This window comes from Bos mutus, chromosome 10 (assembly GCF_027580195.1).
Source record: "Bos mutus isolate GX-2022 chromosome 10, NWIPB_WYAK_1.1, whole genome shotgun sequence".
NCBI classification, from domain to species: domain Eukaryota; kingdom Metazoa; phylum Chordata; class Mammalia; order Artiodactyla; family Bovidae; genus Bos; species Bos mutus.
This window is the reverse complement of record NC_091626.1, coordinates 589,496-613,283: the sequence shown is the minus strand read 5'-3', so window position 1 is coordinate 613,283 and position 23,788 is coordinate 589,496. Positions and strand designations below refer to the sequence as shown.

Genomic DNA, 23,788 nt, shown 5'->3' with positions numbered 1-23,788 from the left:
AAAACTCCTGACTGTCAGGAATGAAGGAAGTGTGGATGGTCTCCTACTAATAGACTTTGCTGTTATGTTAGCCTTTTTAAAAGTTTTATTCTCATCTTGCAGTGTATCTGCAGGACTTCTCTGGACTGGGATGGGACTGGGATTGCATTTCTCTGTTTTGGGTGTTTTTGTACCCATTTTAGATCGTGGTGAGTATCCTCCCGAAATGTGTTGTCATATGGATTTCTAGTTAAAGATAGTAGATTGTGCACAAGCATCTGCTCCACTAAAAGGTAAAAAATTTCAAATGTATAACCCCACAAGAAAGGGAAGAATGGATGAAGAGATGAGCCACAAAATTTGGAAGCTATACAGCAGAAGTGAAAGTGGCGTGTGGCTTAGACCCGACAGACTTGTGACAGAGCGAATATTGTAGTGGTCACTCTGCTTCAGAATGAGAGGATGTTGGAAGGCGGCAGAGATGAGGTGGCGAGTACTGTGCACATCCTGGAAGCCGTCCCTCTTCCCCTGCTCGGCTCCCAGAAAGTGGCAGCCTGGCCTTTGCCTCCTGACGGATCGGAAGGTTTTTGTCTAGGTGATCTGACTAGCCCATGAGGAAACACCTGAAGATACTGACATTGGAAGTTACTCTATCAAATGGCTCAGCCTAATCCCCTTTAATGGTCCCTCATGTTTGAGAAGCCTCCTAAGAAAGCTTTGTGGTCTGTTGCATTAAGTATGAATATCTGAAATAGGCCTCAATGCAGAATGTAGACCTTAAAACTAGCAATGAGAAGGAAAAACAACTGGAAAGAATCAAACTGTGCAGGTAGGAGAAGAAAAAAAACCCAAAACTACTCCTTAGAGAGAGAGGTTTTTATAGTCATGTAATAGAATAATCTTTGAAAACATAATTTAAGCAATTAAAAATAGCCTTTGGAATTTGAAATATGAGAGTAGAAACAAAAAGCCCAGTAGGTGGTTTGCAAGAGACTGTTTCCCAGAAAGTAAGGGTTTTAGAAGCTAGAGGTAGGACATAACAGAGAAAATTGGAGACTCAAAGGATCATTGCACAAGTCTTACAGTACTGAAGGAGGTGAGCTTCCAAGTAGATGAAGTCCATTGAGTGAGTGATACAGTGGATGGAAAAGAGACAGCTAGGGAATTTTAGAACATGAAGGACAGAAGGAAGAAGCTGGAAGCTTCCAGTGAGAAAAAAGGTTGGACAAAGGAATTGAGGTGGCTTCAGTCTAACACATCAAAATTGTAGGCTGGCAGGAAAGAGCACTGTCTTCAGGATTCCGAAGGAAAATGATTTCCAACCTGGAATTCTTTACCTAGCCAAATTGTCAAGTGTGAGGGTAAAGATATTTTCAAATTCACTATGTCTTCATATTTATCTCTCCTGCATTCTTTGTCCAGAAGGCGTGGAAGGTGGTACTAAGTGAAAATAAGGAAGTACCTTAATCAGGAGGAAGACAGGGTGTAAGAACATGAGGTCTAGTGTAGGCCAGAATCGTGGGGACCAGAGGATGCTAGTGAGCGGACAGCGTAGGATGACAGATGTGTAGCAGATGCAGGGACAGTCACTCCAGATTGGAGCAGGTCACAAGGCTCAGGGATAGTCTTTAAGATGGAACTGGTGTGTCTGAATGAACACCTCGAGAAAAGAGCTTAGAAAACTAGTGAAAGATTGAGTTACTGACAATGCAGAGGAAGTAAAGCAATGACAAGACATTCATTAATTAGTGGGAGAACTTTTGATTGTGCTTCAGAGGGAAAACAAGGACTTCCCTGGTGGTCTAGCAGCTAAGACTCTGCTGCCAATGCAGGGGGCCCAGGTTCGAGCTCTGGTCAGGGAACTAGACTCCTGCATGCTCCTGCTGAGAGTTTGCATGCTACAGCTGAAAGATCCCATGTGCCACAACTGAGACCCCACGCAGCTAAAGTAAGTAATTTTTAAAATGGGAAAAAACTGTGGCTTATCATGCGGCTTAGTTGTGAATTGTATTTATAGAATCACAGTGTGAAGACTTGAATGCTGATCTAACGCTGTGGTTATAGACTGGGACTGAGTTTTGCTCCTCTCGAGAGACGTTTGGCAGTGACTGGAGATCCTTTTGGTTGTTGCAGCTTTGTGGAGAGGGCTGTTGATACCTAATAAGCAAAGGCTATGGATGCTGCTGAACACCGAGAGCATACAGCATAGCTCCTCTCAACATAGAGTTATGTGCTCCAGGTGTCAGTAGTGCTGAAAGAGTAAACTAAGATACCATTTGTTGGGACGATGGAGAGAGGAGAATGGTGTGTAGAAGATTGAAAAATGGCAGAAACCGAAAGCCACTTTACCATGTTTCTTGTGACTCTCTCATGCCTGGGACCACATGGCTGGAGATTAGAAGAAAAATAAGCAATGGATGTTGACCCTACTCTGTTGGGACTGCACAGTTCTTGTGATCGGAGAGGAAGGTTCTTGTCCAACAAAGTTTTAACTTCTGTGGATCCCTGTTGTAGTCACTTGCTGCCAGCTCTAACCAGTATGGCATTGCTTGGTGCTGTGGCATGAGAGAATGGAGGAGAGGGGGAATTTCCCTCACTGTCTCTAAGCGTGGAGAGATTCCTTTAGATTCCTATCTTGATCCTTGAGGCAGAACTTGAGGGCTCCTGGAGCTCACTTCTAACCCCCAGTTCACCTTAGGGATACTGGAGGGTGGAAAAATGGTAAATTCAGATATTTGTCATCCTCCTCAATCTTCCTGCTGCTGTTCACTTTTCACAGTCCTCAAACAGCTGGTCTGTGTATTTCATTCAGGGTTTATAGCTGCATTTTGTGGGAAGGACAGAGTGGAACATGCTTACTCCATCTTATATTTCAAAGATAAAGTGTAACTGCCAGTATGTTACTCTAGTATGTGTCAGACAATTTGCTAGACTATAGGAATAAAAATACGCAAAGATCAGTTAGTTCATTCGCTCAGTTGTGTCCAACTCTGCGACCGCATGGACTGCAGCACGCCAGGCCTCCCTGTCCATCACCAACTCCTAGAGTTTATTCAGACTCATGTCTGTCAAGTGATGCCATCCAACCATCTCATCCTCTGTTGTCCCCTTCTCCTCCCGCCTTCAATCTTTCCCAGCGTCAGGGTCTTTTCTAGTGAGTCAATTCTTTGCATCAGGTGCCAAAGTATTGGAGTTTCAGCTTCAGCATCGATATTCCAATGAATATTCAGGACTGATTTCAGCACCTTATCTCAGTGAACTAACTTGAAACAGTTTATGGACAGTAATGGTGGTAAAGAATTGGCCTGCAATGCAGGAGACGTGGGTTTGATGTCTGGGTCGGAAAGATCCCCTGGAGAAGGAAATGGCAAACCACTCTAGTACTCTTGCCTGAAAAATCCTATGGACAGAGGAGCCTGGCGGACTACAGTCCATGGGGTGCAAAGTCTTGGACATGACTTGGCGATTGAGCATGCACGCAGTCATAAAAATCAGATAGTTGCTTTAATGGAGTAGGAACTGAAAGAGTATATAAATCTATTCAGAGGAGTCTGATATACCTACCACTGTAGGAGACGCAGTGTTTGTAAGTCATGAGGAATGAATTAGAAGAAATGAATGAAGTAGGTAATTCATAAGTCATTCCTCATGACCTATAAGTAAGTCATGAGGAATGAATTATAAGAAAAGGAGAGGAGAGAGATAGTATGTGGATGGTGATTTAGTACATTTCTAAGAATCAGGTGTCACTGGGTATAAAGAACTTTACAGAGGGACAGAGGCTGTGCAGGTGAGCAGGCACTGGATCTTAAATGCCATGTGGAAGAGATTTTTATGTTTTAGATAATGCCATCAGGGTTGCGTGTTACCTGTCTTGTTCTTAATATAGATGTGGTTTAGGCTCATTTCCCCATTGTTTTTCTAGATTATTGTACATACATTTGTCTTAACTTCCACTTATCCAGTTCCCTATTGGAATGATATATTTTTATAATTTTTACAGCATTGTTTTGAGATTTGATTTGAAACTTGAAAACAGCAAAGAACATTTATCACTAATGTTACAACTAGTGAATAGTGTAGGTCAGAGGCCCCAGAGGCTGGAATCTGTGCCTGGTGATCTGAGGTGGAGCGGATGTCATAATAATGATAGAAATAAAAGGCACAGTAAATGTAACGCACTTGAATCGTCCCCAAACCATCCCCCTTGTCCCAGTCCATGGAAAAATTGTCTTCCATGAAGCTAGTGCCAGAGAGGTTGTGGACTGGTCGTGTGAGTGATCAAATTGGGTGATGCTATTTTTAATTTTAAAAAATAACTGTAGACACCAGTGGGTTTCTTTTATGTAATTCATTCTGTCTCTAAAAGTCACTAGAAAAAGGTTACAGAAAATGCTAAGTTAAGCATGGAAGAATGTTAATGGTGGTTGCTTAATGTGTCCTATAAATCACATAAATTTTGGTTTGTTGCACAAAAAGGGGTTCATTATCTTAATCATACATATACATTTGTATATATAATGTGTATATTGTATATATAATATAGTGTACTATAACTATATATAATATAGTTAACTGTTTCTTCCTCCCTCTGAATGTACTTAGAAAAGACAGTTTAGATTTTTTTTTTTTAAAGTGAGTGTGTTTGAAAGTTATTTTGAACTCAGTTTCTTCAGATGAGCTCTTTGGGAAGTCTGGTCTATTAATGGTTGCTTTTACATTTCTTTGTAGTACTGTAAATATAAAGATTAAACAGTTAATATCTTTTCTGTTTGAGTGTATGAATTTATTTGCATGTATTCTTTGAAAATGTTACCAGACATGGAAGGGAATCCTAGTGTTTTTTTTTTTTTTCTTTCTTTTTTTTGTCCACACCACATGGCTTGTGGGATGTTAGCTCCCCAGCCATGGATGAAATCTGTGCCTGTTTCAGTGGAAGCATGGAGTCTTAACCACTGGACCTCAGGGAAGTCCCACAAGTTTGTTTTCTTGCTCACCTGTAATTTATTGTTAGTGAGCTCTTAATCTCTACTTGTGAACAGAGGATAGATGGCCTCTTAAAAAAACTGTGTTATGATTCATAACTCATTTTCCCTGGTTTCCCTGATGGCTCAGATGGTAAAGAATCTGCCTGCAGTGCAGGAGACCTGGGTTTGATCCCTGGGTCTGGAAGATCCCCTGGAGAAAGGAATGGCAACCCAGTCCAGCCTTCTTGCCCGGAGAATTCCATGGACAGAGGCTACAGCCCATGGGGTCGCAAAGAGTTGGACAGACTGAGCGACTAACAAACACTTTCACTTTCCTGCCAATTTTGCTTCCTTGATCAGTACTGCTTTTGGTCTGTTTTTGTGTTGGTGGGTCAGGAATGAAGCAATTAAAAAGGTTAAAATGAATTGTTATGGTTTGTAAATGTAATTTTTGTATGTTTTTTGTTTTTGACAGCCGATTTATTTTGCATATTCCCAGCGAGGAAAGAGACAATGCTATCCGAGTGTGTTTTCAGATTGAACTTGCCCATTGGTTTTACTTGGATTTCTACATGCAGAACACACCAGGATTACCTCAGTGTGGGATAAGAGACTTTGCTAAAGCTGATATCCTTTTTATTACTATAATGACTGTCTTTCATTCTTGTTAATAAGATGTTTTAGCACAAATTTTCTTTTGCCTATCTTTGAGATTTATAATCTTTTAAATAAAACATAATGATTTCTAAAATTTGTCAAATACATAAAGCATATGCATATGGTTTGTGCCTGATGGTGGTAGGCACAATTTGATAGCAGGGCTGTACCTTGGTATTCCTGGGGGTGGCTCCAGGACCTCCCCTTCTCTCCAGGATACCAGAATCCATAGATGTCCCTTGTTTAGTCACTAAGTCGTGTCCAGTTTTCTGTGACCCCATGGATTATATAGCCCATCAGGCTCCTTTGCCATTGGATTTCCTACGTGAGAATATTGGAGTGGGTTGCCATTTCCTTCTCCAGGAGATCTTCCTGACTCAGGGATCAAACCCACGTCTCCTGCATCGGCAGGAGGGTTCTTTACCGCTGAGCCACCAGGGAAGCCCGCTCAAGTTTCTTTGATGGTGTAAAATGGCATGGTAGAGTCAGCCCCGCTATCTGTGGGTCACACATTGTTGCAGGGAGAAGTCAGTTCCGACTCCATGTTGAAACTGTGTCTTTGACTTGCTTTACATTGCCTTTGTTATTACTACAGTCATACATAATGGCCTGCCTCTCTGCCTGACTGTTAAAGTGCCTTTGTTCAGAACCAGCCCCTCTCCCTGCCACCTGTAGTTGGCAGGAAGGAAGAAATGAACACCCGCCTGAGGCTGGCCATTCTAGGAGATAACTTGCAAGATTAATAGTCTTTTTACTTTGTTTCCTCACCTCCCCCCATCTCTCTCTATAAAAGAACCTGGCATCCAGACCCCGGTAAAATGATTATTTTGAGACATTAGTTGGCCATTTTGGTTAGCCTCTGAATAAATCAGATTCCTTGCCTCAGCCTTGTGTCTTGGACTCATCGGCCTGTCATGTAGTGAGCAGAGTGAGCTTGGACTTGGTAACACCTGTCGATACTGGAGTGACAACTGTATTTTTATTTATGTTGAGGACCCCCTAAAATGTACAGTGATAATTAGAAATAAATTTGATTTTCTTTTCTTTCAGATATAGCTAGCCTGTTTCTAGAACTGATCTGTTTTTTTTTTTTTTTTTTCCTCTTGCTGTTCCACTTAACTGAATGATCTTTATTGAGATTACTACCTTTCTGGTATAGATATTCGTAAGTAATTATTGAATACTTCCTGTGTTCAAAACAGTTTTTGGTTTTATGGCAGATTGCTTGCCTTCTGAGAAGCTTTTGTTCCTCCCTATTTACAAATAAGATAGAAACTTGTCATAAAAGATTCACATGAATATTTAAGATTATAAAAGGAAGCTGTGTCACAAGGCCAAAAACCTGGTAAATTGCTAATGCTCTTGATACTGTTTTTAGAATTTGGCAGAAGGTGGAAAGTTTTATGCAAGTTTAAGCAAGGCTGTGTTTTAAAGGGAATGTAGAATTTTCATTCTATATATTTCCTCTAAGCAGGCTGGAGTGGGAAATACATTGCAGATAAAGAAAAGGGATGGAGCAAAATTGGGGAGTTGGAAATGATAAGCAATACCTTGGAAAGTAAATTTTTACTAAGATTCTTACAGGGATCTAAGAGGAGATAGGGACGGAAGTTATGTAGGGGAATTTGTGAGTTTTAGAGCCAAAATGCTTTGATTTTTATTCTCTTGGTCATTGTTTTTCAGCATAAACCATGTGTTGACGTGGAACTATACCCGTAAGTGCACTGTAGTACACTAGAGGGAGTGGGAAGAGGTGATTTAAAATAACCCTCATACTCAACTCCCTGTGCTTTTTCTTAGCTGCATGAAATAAGGAACCCCTGCAGAAAATGAATGAAACTGTTTATTCTATATAGCTGTTAACCTTTGAAACTTTTTCAGCAAGTATGGAGAAGTAAATGAAAAAAGGAGGAATAGAAGTATTGTGGAGCACTATCTTTGTTAGAGTCTTGGTAGCCGATTTTATGAGGAAATCATAGACCACTGTTTTTAAGGAGATATAATCTAATTGGAGAAACATGGATAAAATAAGAAGGCTGTCTTCTTTGGTTTTGGTCTGTTTTGCATAGACTTGGGGGTCTTACAAGAGCAACTGTACATATTTTGGGGTTCTGGATAAGATTTTGTGCTTATCTGGATAATCTGGATAAGATTTTGTGGTGGTTTAGTCACTAAGTTATGTCCGACTCTTCTGACCCCAGGCAAGAGGTTGGAATTCTCCAGGCAAGAATACTGGAGTGGGTTGGCATTTCCTTCTCCAGGGGATCTTCCTAACCCAGAGTCTCCTGAATTGCAGTTTTTCCTGAAACACAATTGCAATTGTGCTTATATATATGAATTTTTAAAAGTGCCCCTGTTTTAGTTAAGTTTCTTCTAATTCACTACGTGGAAGAAAAAGCTTCTTCTAATGTGGTAGACTCCATTAAATAATTGAGTGCTTCCTCTGTGCCAGGCATTGAACAAGGTATATTTGGTTGCTGTCTTTAAGATGACAGGCAGGAAAGGACGTGATTACACTAAAGTCTGATAGGTTTTGATAAGGTAGCCTAGGGTTCATTAGAAATAGTGAAGCGAGTAATCCCACTCCAATTTGAAAATAGATAAAAATCTTCTTTGGAGGCAGAGTCTAGTGGGCCGTATTTGTCTGGACTTTACCCATAAGGGTAATAAAAGAATGTAGGAGATTAAAAAAAGACTTCAGGAAAAAAGTGTAACTTGCAGAGAAGTGGAAAGAATGTTAAATCAAGTGCCATCATGCCCTTTCTGTGTATTTGCCCGTTGTTAACGTTTTGCCACATTTCTTTACTTCTCTCTAGGGACGTTTTGAAAAACATTCCTGAGACAGTGCAGGCAGTGAATTGGAGGAACATCAGATTGAAAGCCTAGTTAAGATGCTGTTTCATTAATTTATGAGAGAGAAATGGAAACTTCTGATAGAAGTGAATAGAAGATACTAAATTTCAGTGATATTTAGGAGGTAAACTTTGTCTTCACTTGAATGTCTGAGGAGCGGTAGAGGAGGAGTCAAGGATGGCACCCAGGTTTCTGATCTGAGCGATTGAGTGGATGGGTGTGCCGCTCCACTTGTAGAGAAATAAAGGAGAAATTCTGTGGGGCGTGACGGACGCGCTGATCTGTGGTACCTGTGAGACTAGAGTAAAAGTTAATAGTATGAATTCCGGAGTCATATTCCTCGCGTTACCATCCCATCTTTGCCATTTACCAGTCGTGCAGCCTTGGACAAATAGTAGGGCTTTTCTCTGACTCTGTTTTCTTGTGTTAATTGTGCATAGTCCTGTGACTTTTCTCTAGTGGCTACTCAGGTATAGCACTTAACTGAGTATGTGCCAGTAGTACTTGCCTGAGTATATACTACATACCCCAGTGTGGGTATAGCTCGACTGTCCTGGACTTGCTTCTGGGTTGAGGTTTTGCTGGGGAGCTATATTCATAACTGTGGCAAAAGAATTTTGAATATTGCTAAGACATTAATTAAAGTGATGGACTGTATTGTGGAGAGAAGAAAATAAAAGCCAGAGGGTGCTAATATGGAGACAGGAGAACAGTCAAAAATAGATGTAGAATAACCATATATTGTGACTACTTAAAAGACTGCTGTATAAAATTATGGCCAAGATGTTTTATTCTAATCAGAGTACTGTAATAGAACTATTACAGTTCTGTTGTGTTGCCATCAACAACACCTTGTTGATGGCAAGGTGCAGATTGTTGCTGTGGGAGTTGGTCCCAGAAGTGGGCGTGGATGTGAAGGACAAGGAATACAGGGAACTGGGGCTACAGCTTGACGAGTTGTCCCGAGAGGAAATTGATGTCGTCTGTGATAACAGAAGGATTTTGGATGGCAGTTACAGTGAAATGATTATCTACAGTTAGAGTATATTTTTCATGTTTTTGCAGAAATGTTGAAAAGAGTCTACTGAAGAATCACTGAATTGTTAAGAAAGGGGATATGTGTACAAGTAGGTGTATGTGCTTAAAGCTTCTTCCATTCTTTACGTCATCAGTGTGATCTTCAGTCTTTCTCTTAGAAATGTTGGTAAGGCCCAGTAAGCCAAGACTGAAGATGGAAAATAATTTGGTTTGATGGTTAAGAAAATAAGGCAGTAGTCAAATAATAATTTTAGTAAAAATTAGAAAATAATTATCATTACTCAGAGCATATCATAGGGTTTTTTGAGTTAAGTACATTGTCTCATTAAATAAAAGTGGTGTTTAAAAACTCTCCACCCAAAAACCCAAAAAACAGAAAGCTTTCCAGTCCATTGTTGGAATGAATTGCTTTATGGACTGTTGAATTTGGAGGAAGATTGAAGAGTTGTCTTCATTGAAGAAATTGATGTCATTTTTGGATTGGGTTCTGTTATTTGCTAATTGTGTGGACTTGAGCAAGTACTTTTCATCATTAATTCCAAATATATCTTGGTCTGCAGTTGATTGGTTCATCAACTTACTCTTTTTATGGTGATTTTGGGGTAGGAAAAAAAATGGGTAAATGAAGAGTATAGATAATTTTCAAGACTATGTCTGTTGGTTTTAATTTGTTATTTTTGAAGAAGTTGTTTAATGGGTAGAAAGATGAGCTAAAACTTCATTATAGAGACACTAATGTACTGTGAAATTATTAGGAATGTTGTAGGGAGAAGGAAGAGAAAGGAAAAAGACGAGATAAGTGTCTTCCTCTTTGACACTTCCTCTTTGACACTATTGGAAGTTACTTCTATTTCTGGGTTATTTTCATATTTTTCCCCCTGTGGTTAATTTTTAATGGAAAAATATCCATTTATTTAAAAGATATAGTTAGATTAAAAAATAAAATCTGTGGTGACCTAAAACACATAAGGAATTTTTACTAAATATCTTAGACTTTTAATGAGAAATAGCTTTCAGAATTATAGGAAGCTGGAATCTTCCAAAATTCTTCCATAGAGTTTTATGGAATAGTTAATATTATATCCACATGATTTCCCCACTCCCCAAATGAAAGCAAAGACTATTTTTAACCTAGTGCTTGCCTATTTAATACAGTGTTGTTATAGATGGTTGCCTTTTTTGAGCTCTTTGAGAACCTTATTTCTTACTGCAATATAAAACCAAAGCATATTTTTAAACAGAAAAAGGTACAGCTCATAAAATTCGTTTTCATAAAATGAATTTATCGTGATGTTTTTGTTTAACTCAGTAGTTAATGTGAATATAATGCTGACTTCTTTGAGGATGTTGACGTGTGTGTGCTATAAGTTTTCCCTGCACCTTTCTTTGCCTTATCTGTTACAAAACCTTCCTTTCTTACATTAATATAAAAATGAAAAGAGAATATGTAAGCATTCACAGCACTTGAAAACCCTTGAGAATGTCCTCCGTTTGAGAAACACTGTTATAAATTATAATTTGCCCACAGTTTTCATAATTAACAGTGTTGTAATGAGGCATTTGGTAGCATATGAGTATTGGAAGCCTGAACATATACTTTACAGGTTTAGGTTTTATTTACTTTAGAAAAAAATTATTTTACTCTGCTCAGTTTTGGAGAGACATACCAGTTTCTTTTGAAACAGGCCATACTTTCCTTAATACTCATATTTACATTTCTCTATAATCCTTAATCTTCATCTTTAAAATGTTTTAAATTATGAAAACAATACATACACATGGTAAAGAAAAATATTCAGCCCTGTAGAGTGGCATGCTTCATTCATTTCTAGTTCTGCTTCCCAGAGTTAGAGTTAGCTACTTCTGCTTCTTCTTTTTTGGGGGAGAAGGGCGGCTGAGAGGCTTGTGGGATCTTAGTTCCTCAACCAGGGATTGAATCTGTACCCCCTGCAGTGGAAGCAGAGTCCTAACTATTGTACTGTCAGGGAATTCCCACTTCTGGTTACTCTGATGGCTCCTACCTCTTGCTGTGGGTACTGTGCTTATATTTCTTGCTGTCAGTTTCAGTATCTGTTGACTCTTAATATGATAAATTCGACACACTTAGTGATTGTAAGTGCTAACGTGGCCCTGAGTTTTTTGTTGTTAACTTAGGGTGTCAGAGTATGTGTATTCAAAGTTTACTTGATTTGTGCCTAGGCTAAATGCAGAAGTTAGAAATGTTTTGTTCAGGAGAAAAAAAATGTGAAAAGACAAGAAGGATACACTTAACTGAGGTGAAGATGTGAGTAATTGTATACAATAATAATAAATAATATTAATTTAAATAAAAATGTTTTTATTAATTTAAATAAAAATATTTTTAATAAAAAAATAATAAAATACAAAATTCATTTTAAAAGATCTCTTTCTGTATATATGTGCTTAAATTGTAAGGGAGAAAGTAAATGGCTTCCTTAACACATGGTGTACTCTTCAATCATTGTCCATTTTTGCTGCCTCAAGGTGAAGATGTGGAAAAAATTTTGGATGAATGGAAGGAATATAAAATGGGAGTGCCAACATATGGTGCAATTATTCTTGATGAGACACTTGAAAATGTGAGTGAGAGTAATACAGAATTTTTAAGTGAAATGGTAATCAGCTGTTTTCATCCTAATGTTATATCTATAATGTTCTGAACTGAGGTTTTAAACGTATACTTAGATTTTTAGTGCTACAAGGCCAAAATTTGCATATTTTGTCTGCATTCTGGGTCTTAATAATTCATACCTATTGCAGTATGGCATATTGTAAAGGAACTTGATTGCTGAAGAAATACTTTAAAATGGGCAGAATGCCTTTCTTCATAGGAAAAGTAATATTATATCTAGCCTCCTGAAAGATAGTTAACCAAGTAAAATTGTTGGCGATAACAGTTATCTGAAGTAAGGAGAAAAGCACTTCTGGCTTTTAGAAAGGAATATGGGAAAGGAGAGCAAGTTTTATTTTTACCTCTTGATTGTTTTGCAGGTACTACTGGTTCAGGGGTACCTCGCAAAATCAGGCTGGGGATTTCCAAAAGGAAAAGTAAATAAAGAAGAAGCTCCTCATGATTGTGCTGCTAGAGAGGTGAGTTACTGCAGTTTGATGCGTTTGGTGGCTGTGCTTTGAGTGTTGTTTTAGCTTTGGAGACTGGACTTGTTTGGATCATTTAATCCTCTTTCCAGAACTTGAATGCCTGCATGGAGTAATATCTTTTGTTATGTAACTGTTAATTTGTTTGTCTACCTCTGTCATTTGTTCTTCTCTCATTTGTTTCATTTTCTTTCACTGTACATATTTTATTTTATTATTTAACCTTTTTTGTAATATCCTTTCCACTTTTCCTTTTAGAATTGGATTAAATATTTAATTGGATTAAATAAATAGATTAGTTAAATATTTTGACTCTTATAACCTTTGTTTTATGTTTATAGTCTGGGCGTCTAGACAAACGCACAATTTCTGAGACATTTACATTTATTGGTAAAAACCCACTCTAGCTTCCCTCTGCCTGTAGGATGAAGTTTAATTCTTTAAGAATTGAAACTCCGTTTCCTACCCCCAACACAGAACTTAGCCATTCCTAAATTTGTCTGTCTTTATTCTTAGTCAAGAAGAAAATGAAGGAAATGGCAACCCACTCCAGTGTTCTTGCCTGGAGAATCCCAGGGATGGGGAGCCTGGTGGGCTGCCATCTGTGGGGTCGCACAGGGTCAGACACGACTGAAGCGACTTAGCATAGCATTCTTAGTCAAATAATTTATTCTTTGTCCTCTGAATTGATTGATTTGTTTTATCCACTAAGCTTTTGCTTATGTGATTTTCCTACCTGGAAACGCCTCTCTTCTGCCCATTCAAATCATAACTGGGTATCTTTGTAGATGGAGGTCACTTTTTCCCCAAAAGACTGCCACAGACTAGCTGTCTGTATGGGGCCTTATTTTCTTATTTGTAAAAGGAGGATGTTCACTCTTACTTAAATTGTTTATCACATGTAACCAGTTGGCTGTAGCCCACAGTAATACATTGTGATACATTGTATACGGTATTCTTATTTATCAATTTACACCAGTACACCTTGTCCTTGACATTTGAGGAGTTGAGCTATGAGGAAATATGATAAAATGGAAAGAGAACTGGACTAGGAGTTGAAAGGGGTTTGTTCCATTATAGTTTTAGTATATGTTGCTCAGTAGCCTAGAGAAACTGGACAAATCTCTCTGTAAGATATAAAATTATTAGGAGTCTAACTCAAGGACTTGTTTCTAAAAGCAAGATATTCATAACTAGAAGTGGTATCTTTCTAGAGTCTAAGCTGGTAGTGATTGAATTTTGAGATTTTTTTTTTTTCAAGATGGCAGTATGGATTTTGTAGCATATTTTATTTGAATCTCTTTTTTTTTTGCTCCATGTTTTTCTAGAGCAGTGTTCACCGCCTGGTTCGAGTCTATTTGTTAGTGAGGGATAGTAGTTAAAATTTTAAAAACCACTAGTGGTCATTTACTGTAGAAAAAGTATCAATGCTTATTTACTTTGGAGTAAGATTTTTAAAATGACTGAAAATGCTGCATTTTAAATTGAGTGTGGAACAGCTTATCTGAGCAAGTATTTTGCAACAGCTTATAGCAAAGACATTTTATGCCCACCCTTTAAAATTGAAAACTATTTAGGGAGCAGGTGAGGAAATGCCACATCCTCTTAAGAGCTTTTCCTTTATTTTCTGCAGATGGCAGGAGATGAAATGGAGTAGTTAAAAAGTCTTCCCTTTTGTGTCTTCAGTTTTTGTAGTTGTCTTGCTTATAAAGAAAGGCAAAATGGGAGCCATACTGTCCTACCTGGTGGAGTTAATCCATACGTCTTATACATGGAGTAGACTTCTCCTACAGTAGTGAGATAGTTGTCCAGGTCCAGAAAGAAATATTAACTGCAGTAACAGAAATTTCGGCTAAATTAGGTGGTATGGGCTATCTTCATAATTGGATCTTTCCCGAGGAATCAAATGCCTAATCTTGGAAAACTGAAGAAGGACCCTAGATCCAAGGGCTCTGCCTGCATCTACTGCTGGAATGCTCCATCTCATGAATTTTATACACGATATTATACAGAGTCGGGATGATGCAGAAGTGGGGTATTTGGGATAAAAAGAGAAAGTTAACCTGTGAACCAGGACAGTTTTCACCTTGGTTTCTCTTCTTTGTTCTCTGCTCTGGGATACTGAGATAAAAAGTTATCCTGTCTGTCTGGTGCTGATTCCAGTGGATCACCATAATTTGTAAGAAAGTAAATAAAGTTTATTCTTGGGGCCGGGGGAGTGGGAGAATGGAGAATCCTGTAGGGGAAGATGCAGCCTTTATGGGAAGTTATCTCTATTTTTACAGGTGGGTAACTGAAACAGAGCTGTTGAGTACTCAGTAAGCACAAAACAGAGATGCAAACCCTAGTATTTGGGTTCTGGAGTTCATGTTCTTGGCTGCTATTTAATATATAGACAGTCAGGAATGTTTGTAAATTGGTGAGAATTTCTAAATACATACACAGATGTAAACAGAAGAAACTTGATTTTAAGTACATATATCTATTTCCTGATAACACTTAGCTCTCTTATTTGGACCAATATGAATCTCCCCCCGCCTCCCGTGTTTTAAAGATTTTGTCTTGCTCTGAGGAAACCACAGGTGTACTTAGGAACCACAGTTGATTAATTTCGGGGAAAAAATGTTCCCTTTGATAATAAGAATTAATCCTAACTTCTAACTTTTCTGAACTAAATAATAGCCTCTTTTAGCCGATAAAGGAACTTTTTAGAAAAGACTTTTTTAAATTTCTGTTATTTTAAGGGCTAGAATTTTTAAAGGCAAATCTTTTGATTTTTGTTCCTTTTAAGTGAATGCTTTTCTCATAAAGAACAGATTGTGGAATTAAGGTGTAGCATTGCTGTATTAATCCATTCAGGCTGCCATAACAAAATACTGCAGCCTGGGTGGCATAAGCAGTAGACGTTTATTTTCTACTCCTGGAGGCTGGGAAGCCTAAGAGCAAGCTGCCTGTTGGTGGATTTCCTGGTGAAGGCTCTCCCTCCGGCCTGCAGTCAGCTGCCTTGCCTCTGTGTGCCCGCGTGGTCTTCCCTGGGTGACTGAGAGCCCAGGGCGCTAGTTTACCGGTGTCTCCTCCTCTTAAAGGGCACTAGTCCTGTCGGATTGGAGACCCACCTGCATGACCTCATGTAACCTGCACCACCTCCTCACAGGCCCCGTCTCCAAGTACAGTCATTTTGGGAGTTAGGCCTTCCTAAGAATTTTGGAAGGTTCAGTCCATAGTAATTGCTATTTTTGAGTGTTGAAGTATTCAACCAGCCGTCCTAGAGTTGCAGTGTATCCTTCTGCCACTTGGTGGTGCTGCAGCACAATAGAAGCAACACTGAGGGAGGGGGAGCGCCATCAGTCTTAGCTGAAAACCAGATTGTTATTCCATTTATAGGAGTTAATATTACACTTTTCATTTTCACTTGTATGAATACATATGGAGAAGTTTTGTCTTAATTTTTAGCTATCATTAGGCTTAGGCTGATGTGTTAAGCACTTTTTCTCTTGTTTGTACCATGTTTTTTTTCCCTCTGGTTTCTACCATGGGTTTTATTTTAGGTTGCTTAATAACTTTTTAATTTTCTTTATTGTAATTGTATCAGTGTTATTTCATCGTGTATGAGTGTGTAGAAGTGTTTATTTTGCTACAGCAGAATCTGACACCTTCTGTAAGGGCTGTGTGTGTGGACTGGGCTGAAGAATCAGTGGCAAGCAGGCCGCTCAGGGAGAAGCTGTGAATAATCGTCAGTTGAAAGCTAATGGCCGTCCTAATTAGTAGTTTCCAATCTTCTCTTTGATCACTTGGTTCACCTTTGTTAATTGGGTTATTTCTGAACACTTATTCAGTAGTCAAGTAGATGTACGATAGAGATGTGAAAAATGTTCTCTAGGTTTTATTGAAAGGCTGTATTAAGATAATCTTGGTATATTTTTGTTACCAATTGTGGTGAAACAACACCTGTTTTTGAGAACATGGAATACTTGGCAGTTCATATGTGGTTTCGAGATTTCATGTTGCTGCTTATTATTTGGTAGAACAGCATTTTATTATAATGACACTTACTTTAATGTGCCCTTATGTGATTTAATCTTGATAGAATTTGTACAGAGGAATTACTGGTTTATTCTACCACTTGTAGGCTTATAGGACATAGATTTTAGGCAGAGGATTTGATTGTCTATGCTGGTGTTCTTTGGGTAGCACATTTTTTTACTCTTACGTAGAGATTTTTATCTGATATCGTTTGAGACGTTAATCCTATTCCATGCGCCAGGAACGTTAACTCTGAATTATCATACAGGAAGGGATTTGATTCACAGAAGGTTTGGTATTAAAAATTGGTTTTAAATTTTATTTTTTTAATTGGTGGGAAATTGCATTATAATTTTGAATTGGTTTCTGCTGTACAGTAATGCAGATCAGTTATGTGTGTGTGTATTTGTGTATGTGTGTGTATATATATAATTTTCCTCCTGAGCCTCCCCACCCATCCCCAGCCATGAGATGACCCCTCCAGGTCATCACAGAGCACTAGGCGGGGCTTCCTGTGTTATTTAGTAGCTTCCTTCTACCTGTTTTATGTGTGATATTGTGTATATAGGATTTCCCTGGTAGCTCAGACGGTAAAGAATCTGCCTGCAGTGCAGGAGGCCCAGGTTTGATGCCTGCCTGGGTCGGGAAGATCCCCTGGAGAAGGAAATGGCAGTCCACTCCAGTATTCTTGCCTGGAGAATCCCATGGACAGAGGAGCCTGGTGGGCTGCAGTCCACAGGGTGGCACAGAGTCGGGCACAACTGAGCGACTGACACTGCACTGTTGTATGTAATTTGCCCCACCCTCGCCTTCCCCAACTGTGTCCACAGTCCCGTCTCTGCTATGTTCATTAGTACCATTTTTCTAGATTGTGTATATATGCGTTAACATACGACACTCGTTTTTCTCTTTCTGACTTACTTGGCTCTCCAGCACAATCTAGGTTCATCCACCTCACTACAGTTGACTCAAGTTCATTGCTTTATGGTTGAGCAGTACTCCACTGTGGAGGTGCACCGCAGCTTCTTATCCATTCACGTGTTGGTAGGCATCTAGGTTGCTTCCGCGTCCTGGCCGTTGCCAGTAGTGCTGCAGTGAACGAGGGCCACATGTGTATTCTGGCACTGTGGTTTTCTCAGGGCGGGAGTAGTGGCCCAGTAGTGGGGTTGCTGGGTCATACGGTGATTTTATTCCTAGTGTTTTTTATTCCTAGTGTTTTAAGGAACCTCCGTGCTGTTTTCCACAGTGGCTGTATCGGTTTATATTCCCACCAGTGCGGGAGGGTTCCCTTTCTCCACACTCTGCAGCATTTACTCTTGGTAGATTTTTTTTGATGATGGGCATTCTGACTGGTGTGAGGCGATAATCTCATAGTTTTGATATGCATTTCTCTAATAATGTGTGATATTGAGCCTCTCTTCAAGTGTTTACTGGCCATCTGTACATCTTTGGAGAAATGGCTGTTTGGGTTCTGCCCATTTTTTGACTGTTCCTTTTTTTTTTTTTTTGATTTTTTGATCTTGAACTGTACGAGCTGTTTGTATTTTGGATATTAACCCTTTGTTGGCTGTAGATTTGTTATCTGTACATAAAAGTGAGCTATTAAAATTTTTTCCTGGTAAATGCTTGTTGAGAATGAGTACCTTATTTTAGAGGTGAACCAATCTTTATCACTTTTAGAATTAAGAAGTCTTGCATTGTATTATTGGAAAGGGCAATGGCAACCCACTCCAGTACTCTTGCCTGGAAAATCCCATGGACGGAGGAGCCTGGTAGGCTGCAGTCCATGAGGTCGTGCAGAGTCGGAGACGACTGAAGCGACTTAGCAGCAGCAGCATTGTATTATGTTTATTCTAAGTATGGGAGAAATATCAATAACCTCAGATATGCAGATGACACCACCCTTATGGCAGAAAGTGAAGAGGAACTCAAAAGCTTCTTGATGAAAGTGAAAGAGGAGAGTGAAAAAGTTGGCTTAAAGTTCAACATTCAGAAAACGAAGATCATGGCATCCGGTCCCATCACTTCATGGGAAATAGATGGGGAAACAGTGGAAACAGTGTCAGACTTTATTTTTCTGGGCTCCAAAATCACTGCAGATGGTGACTGCAGCCATGAAATTAAAAGACGCTTACTCCTTGGAAGGAAAGTTATGACCAACCTAGATAGCATATTCAAAAGCAGAGACATTACTTTGCCAACCAAGGTCCATCTAGTCAAGGCTATGGTTTTTCCAGTGGTCATGTATGGATGTGAGAGTTGGACTGTGAAGAAAGCTGAGCACCGAAGAATTGATGCTTTTGAACTGTGGTGTTGGAGAAGACTCCAGAGTCCCTTGGACTGCAAGGAGATGCAACCAGTCCATTCTGAAGGAGATCAGTCCTGGGATTTCTTTGGAGGGAACGATGCTGAAGCTGAAACTCCAGTACTTTGGCCACCTCATGTAAAGAGTTGACTCATTGGAAAAGACTGATGCTGGGAAGGATTGGGGGCAGGAGGAAAAGGGGACGACAGAGGATGAGATGGCTGGGATGGCATCACTGACTCGATGGACATGAGTCTGAGTGAGCTTCGGGAATTGGTGATGGACAGGGAGGCCTGGCGTGCTGCAATCCATGGGGTCGCGAAGAGTCGGACACGACTGAGCGACTGAACTGAACTGAAGTATGGTTGTACAGGGTTTCAAAGCTGCCTTTGTTACATTACACTAATGGCCTCATGTTGTACCATTTCTTCTCTTTATAATCCTTCAGCTATAGTCATTCTCAGCTATCTGGAGTATCTTTTTCTTCTTGTCAGTCTTATAAACTTCTAGTCATCTTTCAAGTCCTAGCCCAGGTTTATCCACAGGATAGGACCCTGCTTATGACAGCCTTCCAGGTGACTACCCCAGCTCACACCTCACACCTCACCTGTGCCCAGGGCTGAGTTGATGTTCAGTCGCTCACTCGTGTCCCAACTTTTTGTGAGCCCGTGGACTGAAGCCCACTAGGCTCCTCTGTCCTTGGGATTTTTCCAGGCAAGAATACTGGAATGGGTTGCCATTTCCTTCTGCAGGCATCTTCCTGGATTAGGGATCAAACGGGCCTCTCCTGCATGGGCAGTTGGGAAGCCCCTCAAGGCTGAGGTAAGCATCCTGATTCTGTATTCCCATGGCACCCACCTACTTTCTGGCATGTATATCATACCACAGTTATCATTTCTTTTTAAGATGGAGCTCTTGAAAGAGCAGTGCTTGCTTTATTCATTTCTGAAATCAGTGCGTAGGATAGGATAGTACCTGTCACTAAGCACACAGATATATTTGAATGAATACACTAAAACAACCTTACCATTAATTACATGTTAGTCTTTAAAATTGTGTTAATGTTATAGTAAGAATAATAAAAAGAATAGACCCACCTGTTAATATTTTGCCGTGTTTGCTTTATTACTTTTGATACATATGGGTGTATGGTTTTTATTATTATTGCTAGATAATTTAGGAGTAAATTGTAGACATAATGTCTCTTAACCACTATTACTGCATGTATCAATAAGTTTAAAGAACTAGAAAGTTCTCTTACATAATCACGGTGTAATTATCAAATTCAGGAATGGGTTTGAAAGGTTCTTTTATCTAACGGATAATTGAGTATTCAGATTTACTAGTTGATCCATTATAGTCCTTTTCTGCAGTTTCCACCCCTTCTCCCATACAGGATCCTATCCCAGGCTCCTGCCCTGTGTTTGCATTTAATTGTTGTTTTGCAGTCTTTAATCTGAAACAGGCTCTTAGTCCTTCAGTGCTTGTTTTGTTAAGCATGTATTCATTTAGATTCTGTTTGTAACAAATAGGGTCTGCTTACAAAGAACTTAGATTATACAATTTACTTTTAGCATAGCTTTTAATTATTTTACAGACATATGTGACTGGTAGGTATTCTAATTTCTGATTATAAGATATTCAAAGAAGAGAGTTAAAGAGAATAACTGTAAAAATAGAATTAAGAACCATGTAAAAATTATTTTTTAAGCTTTTTTTGTTGACGGATAAAAGCATAAAATAAACTTAGCAGGTTATTAATTTTTATGTATGTACATGCCTGTGAAACCACCATCCAGGTCAAAGAATATTTTCAGCAGCTCAGAAGAGTCTTTGCTGCCCCTTCTTTTTTTAATTTTGGCTGCACTGGGGCTTGGCTGTGGCGTGGGCTCCTTGTTGCTGTGCAAGGGCTTTCTTCTGTTGTGGAGCTCTGGGGCTTTCGGGCTTCGGTGATTGCAGCTCCTGGGCTCTGCAGTGCCAGCTCGGAAGTGTGGCACATGGGCCCAGCTGCTGCATGTCATGTGGAACCTTCCCTGACCAGGGATCCAACCTGCATCCCCTGCATTGGTGGGCAGACTCCCAACCACTGGACCACCAGGAAAGTCCTCCTGCCCTTTCGGATCAGTACCTACTTTTCCCACATTTCCTGGAAGGAACCACTGTTTTGACTTTTCTATTACCATCGATTATTTTTGCCTGTTCTGAGCTTCATATAATTAGGATTTCGAAATAGCTATTCTTTGTGTTTTATCTCTCTCTCTCAGTGTAATGCTTGTGAGATTCATCTGTGTTATCGTGTATATTAGCAGCTGGTTCTTTTTAATCGCTCTTTGTAATATTGCAGTGTACAAATATACCACAGTTGTTTATCCATTCTTTTATGTATTGGATTGTATCCAGCTTTTGGCTATTAAGGATAAAACTGGTATAAATATGGTGGTACATGTCCTTTGAGGAAAATAAGCCTTCGTTTCTCTAGGAATGGAATTACTGAGTCATAGGGAAGTTGCCAGTGGTTTTCCAGTTGGTTGAACCCATTTATATTCCGACCACCTGCATATGAGAGTTCTTGTTGTCCTTGCCTACATGTAGAATTACTGACTTTAAAATCTTTATCCCATGTTCATGGATTATGAGAATTAATATTGTTAAAATGCCATTACTGCCAAAAATCATCTCTAGATTCAGTGTGATCCCTATCAAAATTTCAGTGGCCTTATTTTTACAGAATTAGAAAAAAAAAATCTTAAAATGTGTACAGAACCACAGAATACTCTGAATAACCAGAGCAATCCTGAAAGAAGAACAAAGTGGAAGGTATCACACTTCCTGCTTTCATGCTGTACTGTAAAGCTGTAGTCATTAAATGGTATGGCAGTGGTGCAAAAACAGATGAATGAAACAGATCTGAAACATAAACAGATCAATGATCAATGAAACAGATCAAAGAATTGAGATCCCAGAAACAAAGCCACACATGTATGGTCAACTAATATTTGAGGAGGGAGCCAAGAAAACTCAATGGAAAAAAGAGAGTCTCTTCAGTTAATGATGCTGAGGAAATTGAATATTCCCATGAAAAAGAATGAAACTAGACCACTATCTTACACCACTCACAGAAGTTAGCTTGAAGTGGGTACATGACTTAAATGTAAGACTTGAAACCATGAAACTTCTAGAAGAAAACAGGATAAAAACTCCTTAATGTGGCTCTTGGCAATGACTTTTTGAATATGACTCCAAAAGCACAAGCACCAAAATAAGCAAGACTACATCGACCCAAAAACGAGAAACAGTCAACAAAGTAGAAAGCCTGTGGAATGGGAGAAAATACCTGCAAACCATATAGTTAATAAAGAGTTAATGTCTAAAAATGTATAACAAGCAAACCATATAGTTGATAAGGAGTTAATGTCTAATAAGAACTTATACAACTCAGTAGCAAATAATTCAATTAAAAAATGGGAAAAAGACCTGAATATACATTTTTCCAAAGAAGATAAATAGTTAATAAAAATGTGAGAAGATGCCCCGCATCACTAGATATTCAATTCAGTTCAGTCGCTCAGTTGTGTCCGACTCTTTGGGACCCCATAAATCACAGCACGCCAGGCCTCCCTGTCCATCACCAACTCCCGGAGTTCACTCAAACTCATGTCCATCGAGTCGGTGATGCCATCCAGCCATCTCATCCTCTGTTATCTCCTCCTCCTGCCCCCAGTCCCTCCCAGGATCAGGATCTTTTCCAATGAGTCAACTTTTCTCATGAGGTGGCCAAAGTATTGGAGTTTCAGCTTCAGCATCAGTCCTTCCAAAGAACACCCAGGACTGATCTCCTTTAGGATGGACTGGTTGCATCTCCTTGCAGTCCAAGGGACTCTGGAGTCTTCTCCAACACCATAGTTCAAAAGCATCAATTCTTTGGCGCTCAGCTTTCTTCACAGTCCAACTCTTGCATCCATACACGACCACTGGAAAAACCATAGCCTTGACTAGACAGACCTTTGTTGGCAAAGTAATGTCTGTGCTTTTCAATATGCTATCTAGGTTGGTAATAACTTTCTTTCCAAGGAGTAAGCGTCTTTTAATTTCATGGCTGCAGTCACCATCTGCAGTGATTTTGGAGCCCAGAAAAATAAAGTCTGACACTGTTTCCACTGTTTCCCCATCTATTTCCCATGAAGTGATGGGAGCAGATGCCATGATCTTTGTTTTCTGAATGTTGAGCTTTAAGCCCACTTTTTCACTCTCCTCTTTCACTTTCATCAAGAGGCTTTTGAGTTCCTCTTCACTTTCTGCCATAAGGGTGGTACCATCTGGATGTCTGAGGTTATTGATATTTTCTCCCGGCAGTCTTGATTCCAGCTTGTGCTTCTTCCAGCCCAGGGTTTCTCATGATGTAATCTGCATATAAGTTAAATAAGCACGGTGACAATATGCAGCTTTGACGTACTCTTTTTCCTATTTGGAACCAGTCTGTTGTTCCATGTCCAGTTGCTTCCTAACCTGCATACAGGTTTCTCAAGAGGCAGGTCAGGTGGTCTGTTATTCCCATCTCTTTCAGAATTTTCCGCAGTTTATTGTGATCCACACAGTCCAAGGGCTTTGGCCTAGTCAATAAAGCAGAAATAGATGTTTTCTGGAGCTCGCTTGCTTTTTTGATGATGCAGCGGATGTTGACAATTTGATCTCTGATTCCTTTGCCTTTTCTAAAACCAGCTTGAACATCTGGAAGTTCACAGTTCACGTATTGCTGAAGCCTGACTTGAAGAATTTTGAGCATTCCTTTACTAGCATGTGAGATGAGTGCAATTGTGCAGTAGTTTGAGCATTCTTTGGCATTGCCTTT

General features: G+C 39.5%; 1 protein-coding gene across 1 annotated transcript in view; it reads left to right on the top strand.

Annotated features, from left to right (window-relative positions):
• DCP2 (decapping mRNA 2) overlaps nt 1-23,788 on the top strand; it is a 49,471-nt gene that overhangs the window by 6,405 nt on the left and 19,278 nt on the right. The window contains exons 2-4 of the mRNA XM_005902719.3: nt 5,422-5,573; nt 11,967-12,094; nt 12,507-12,605. Coding sequence (XP_005902781.2) covers nt 5,422-5,573; nt 11,967-12,094; nt 12,507-12,605 — 379 coding nt within the window. The remainder of the gene's footprint in view (nt 1-5,421; nt 5,574-11,966; nt 12,095-12,506; nt 12,606-23,788) is intronic.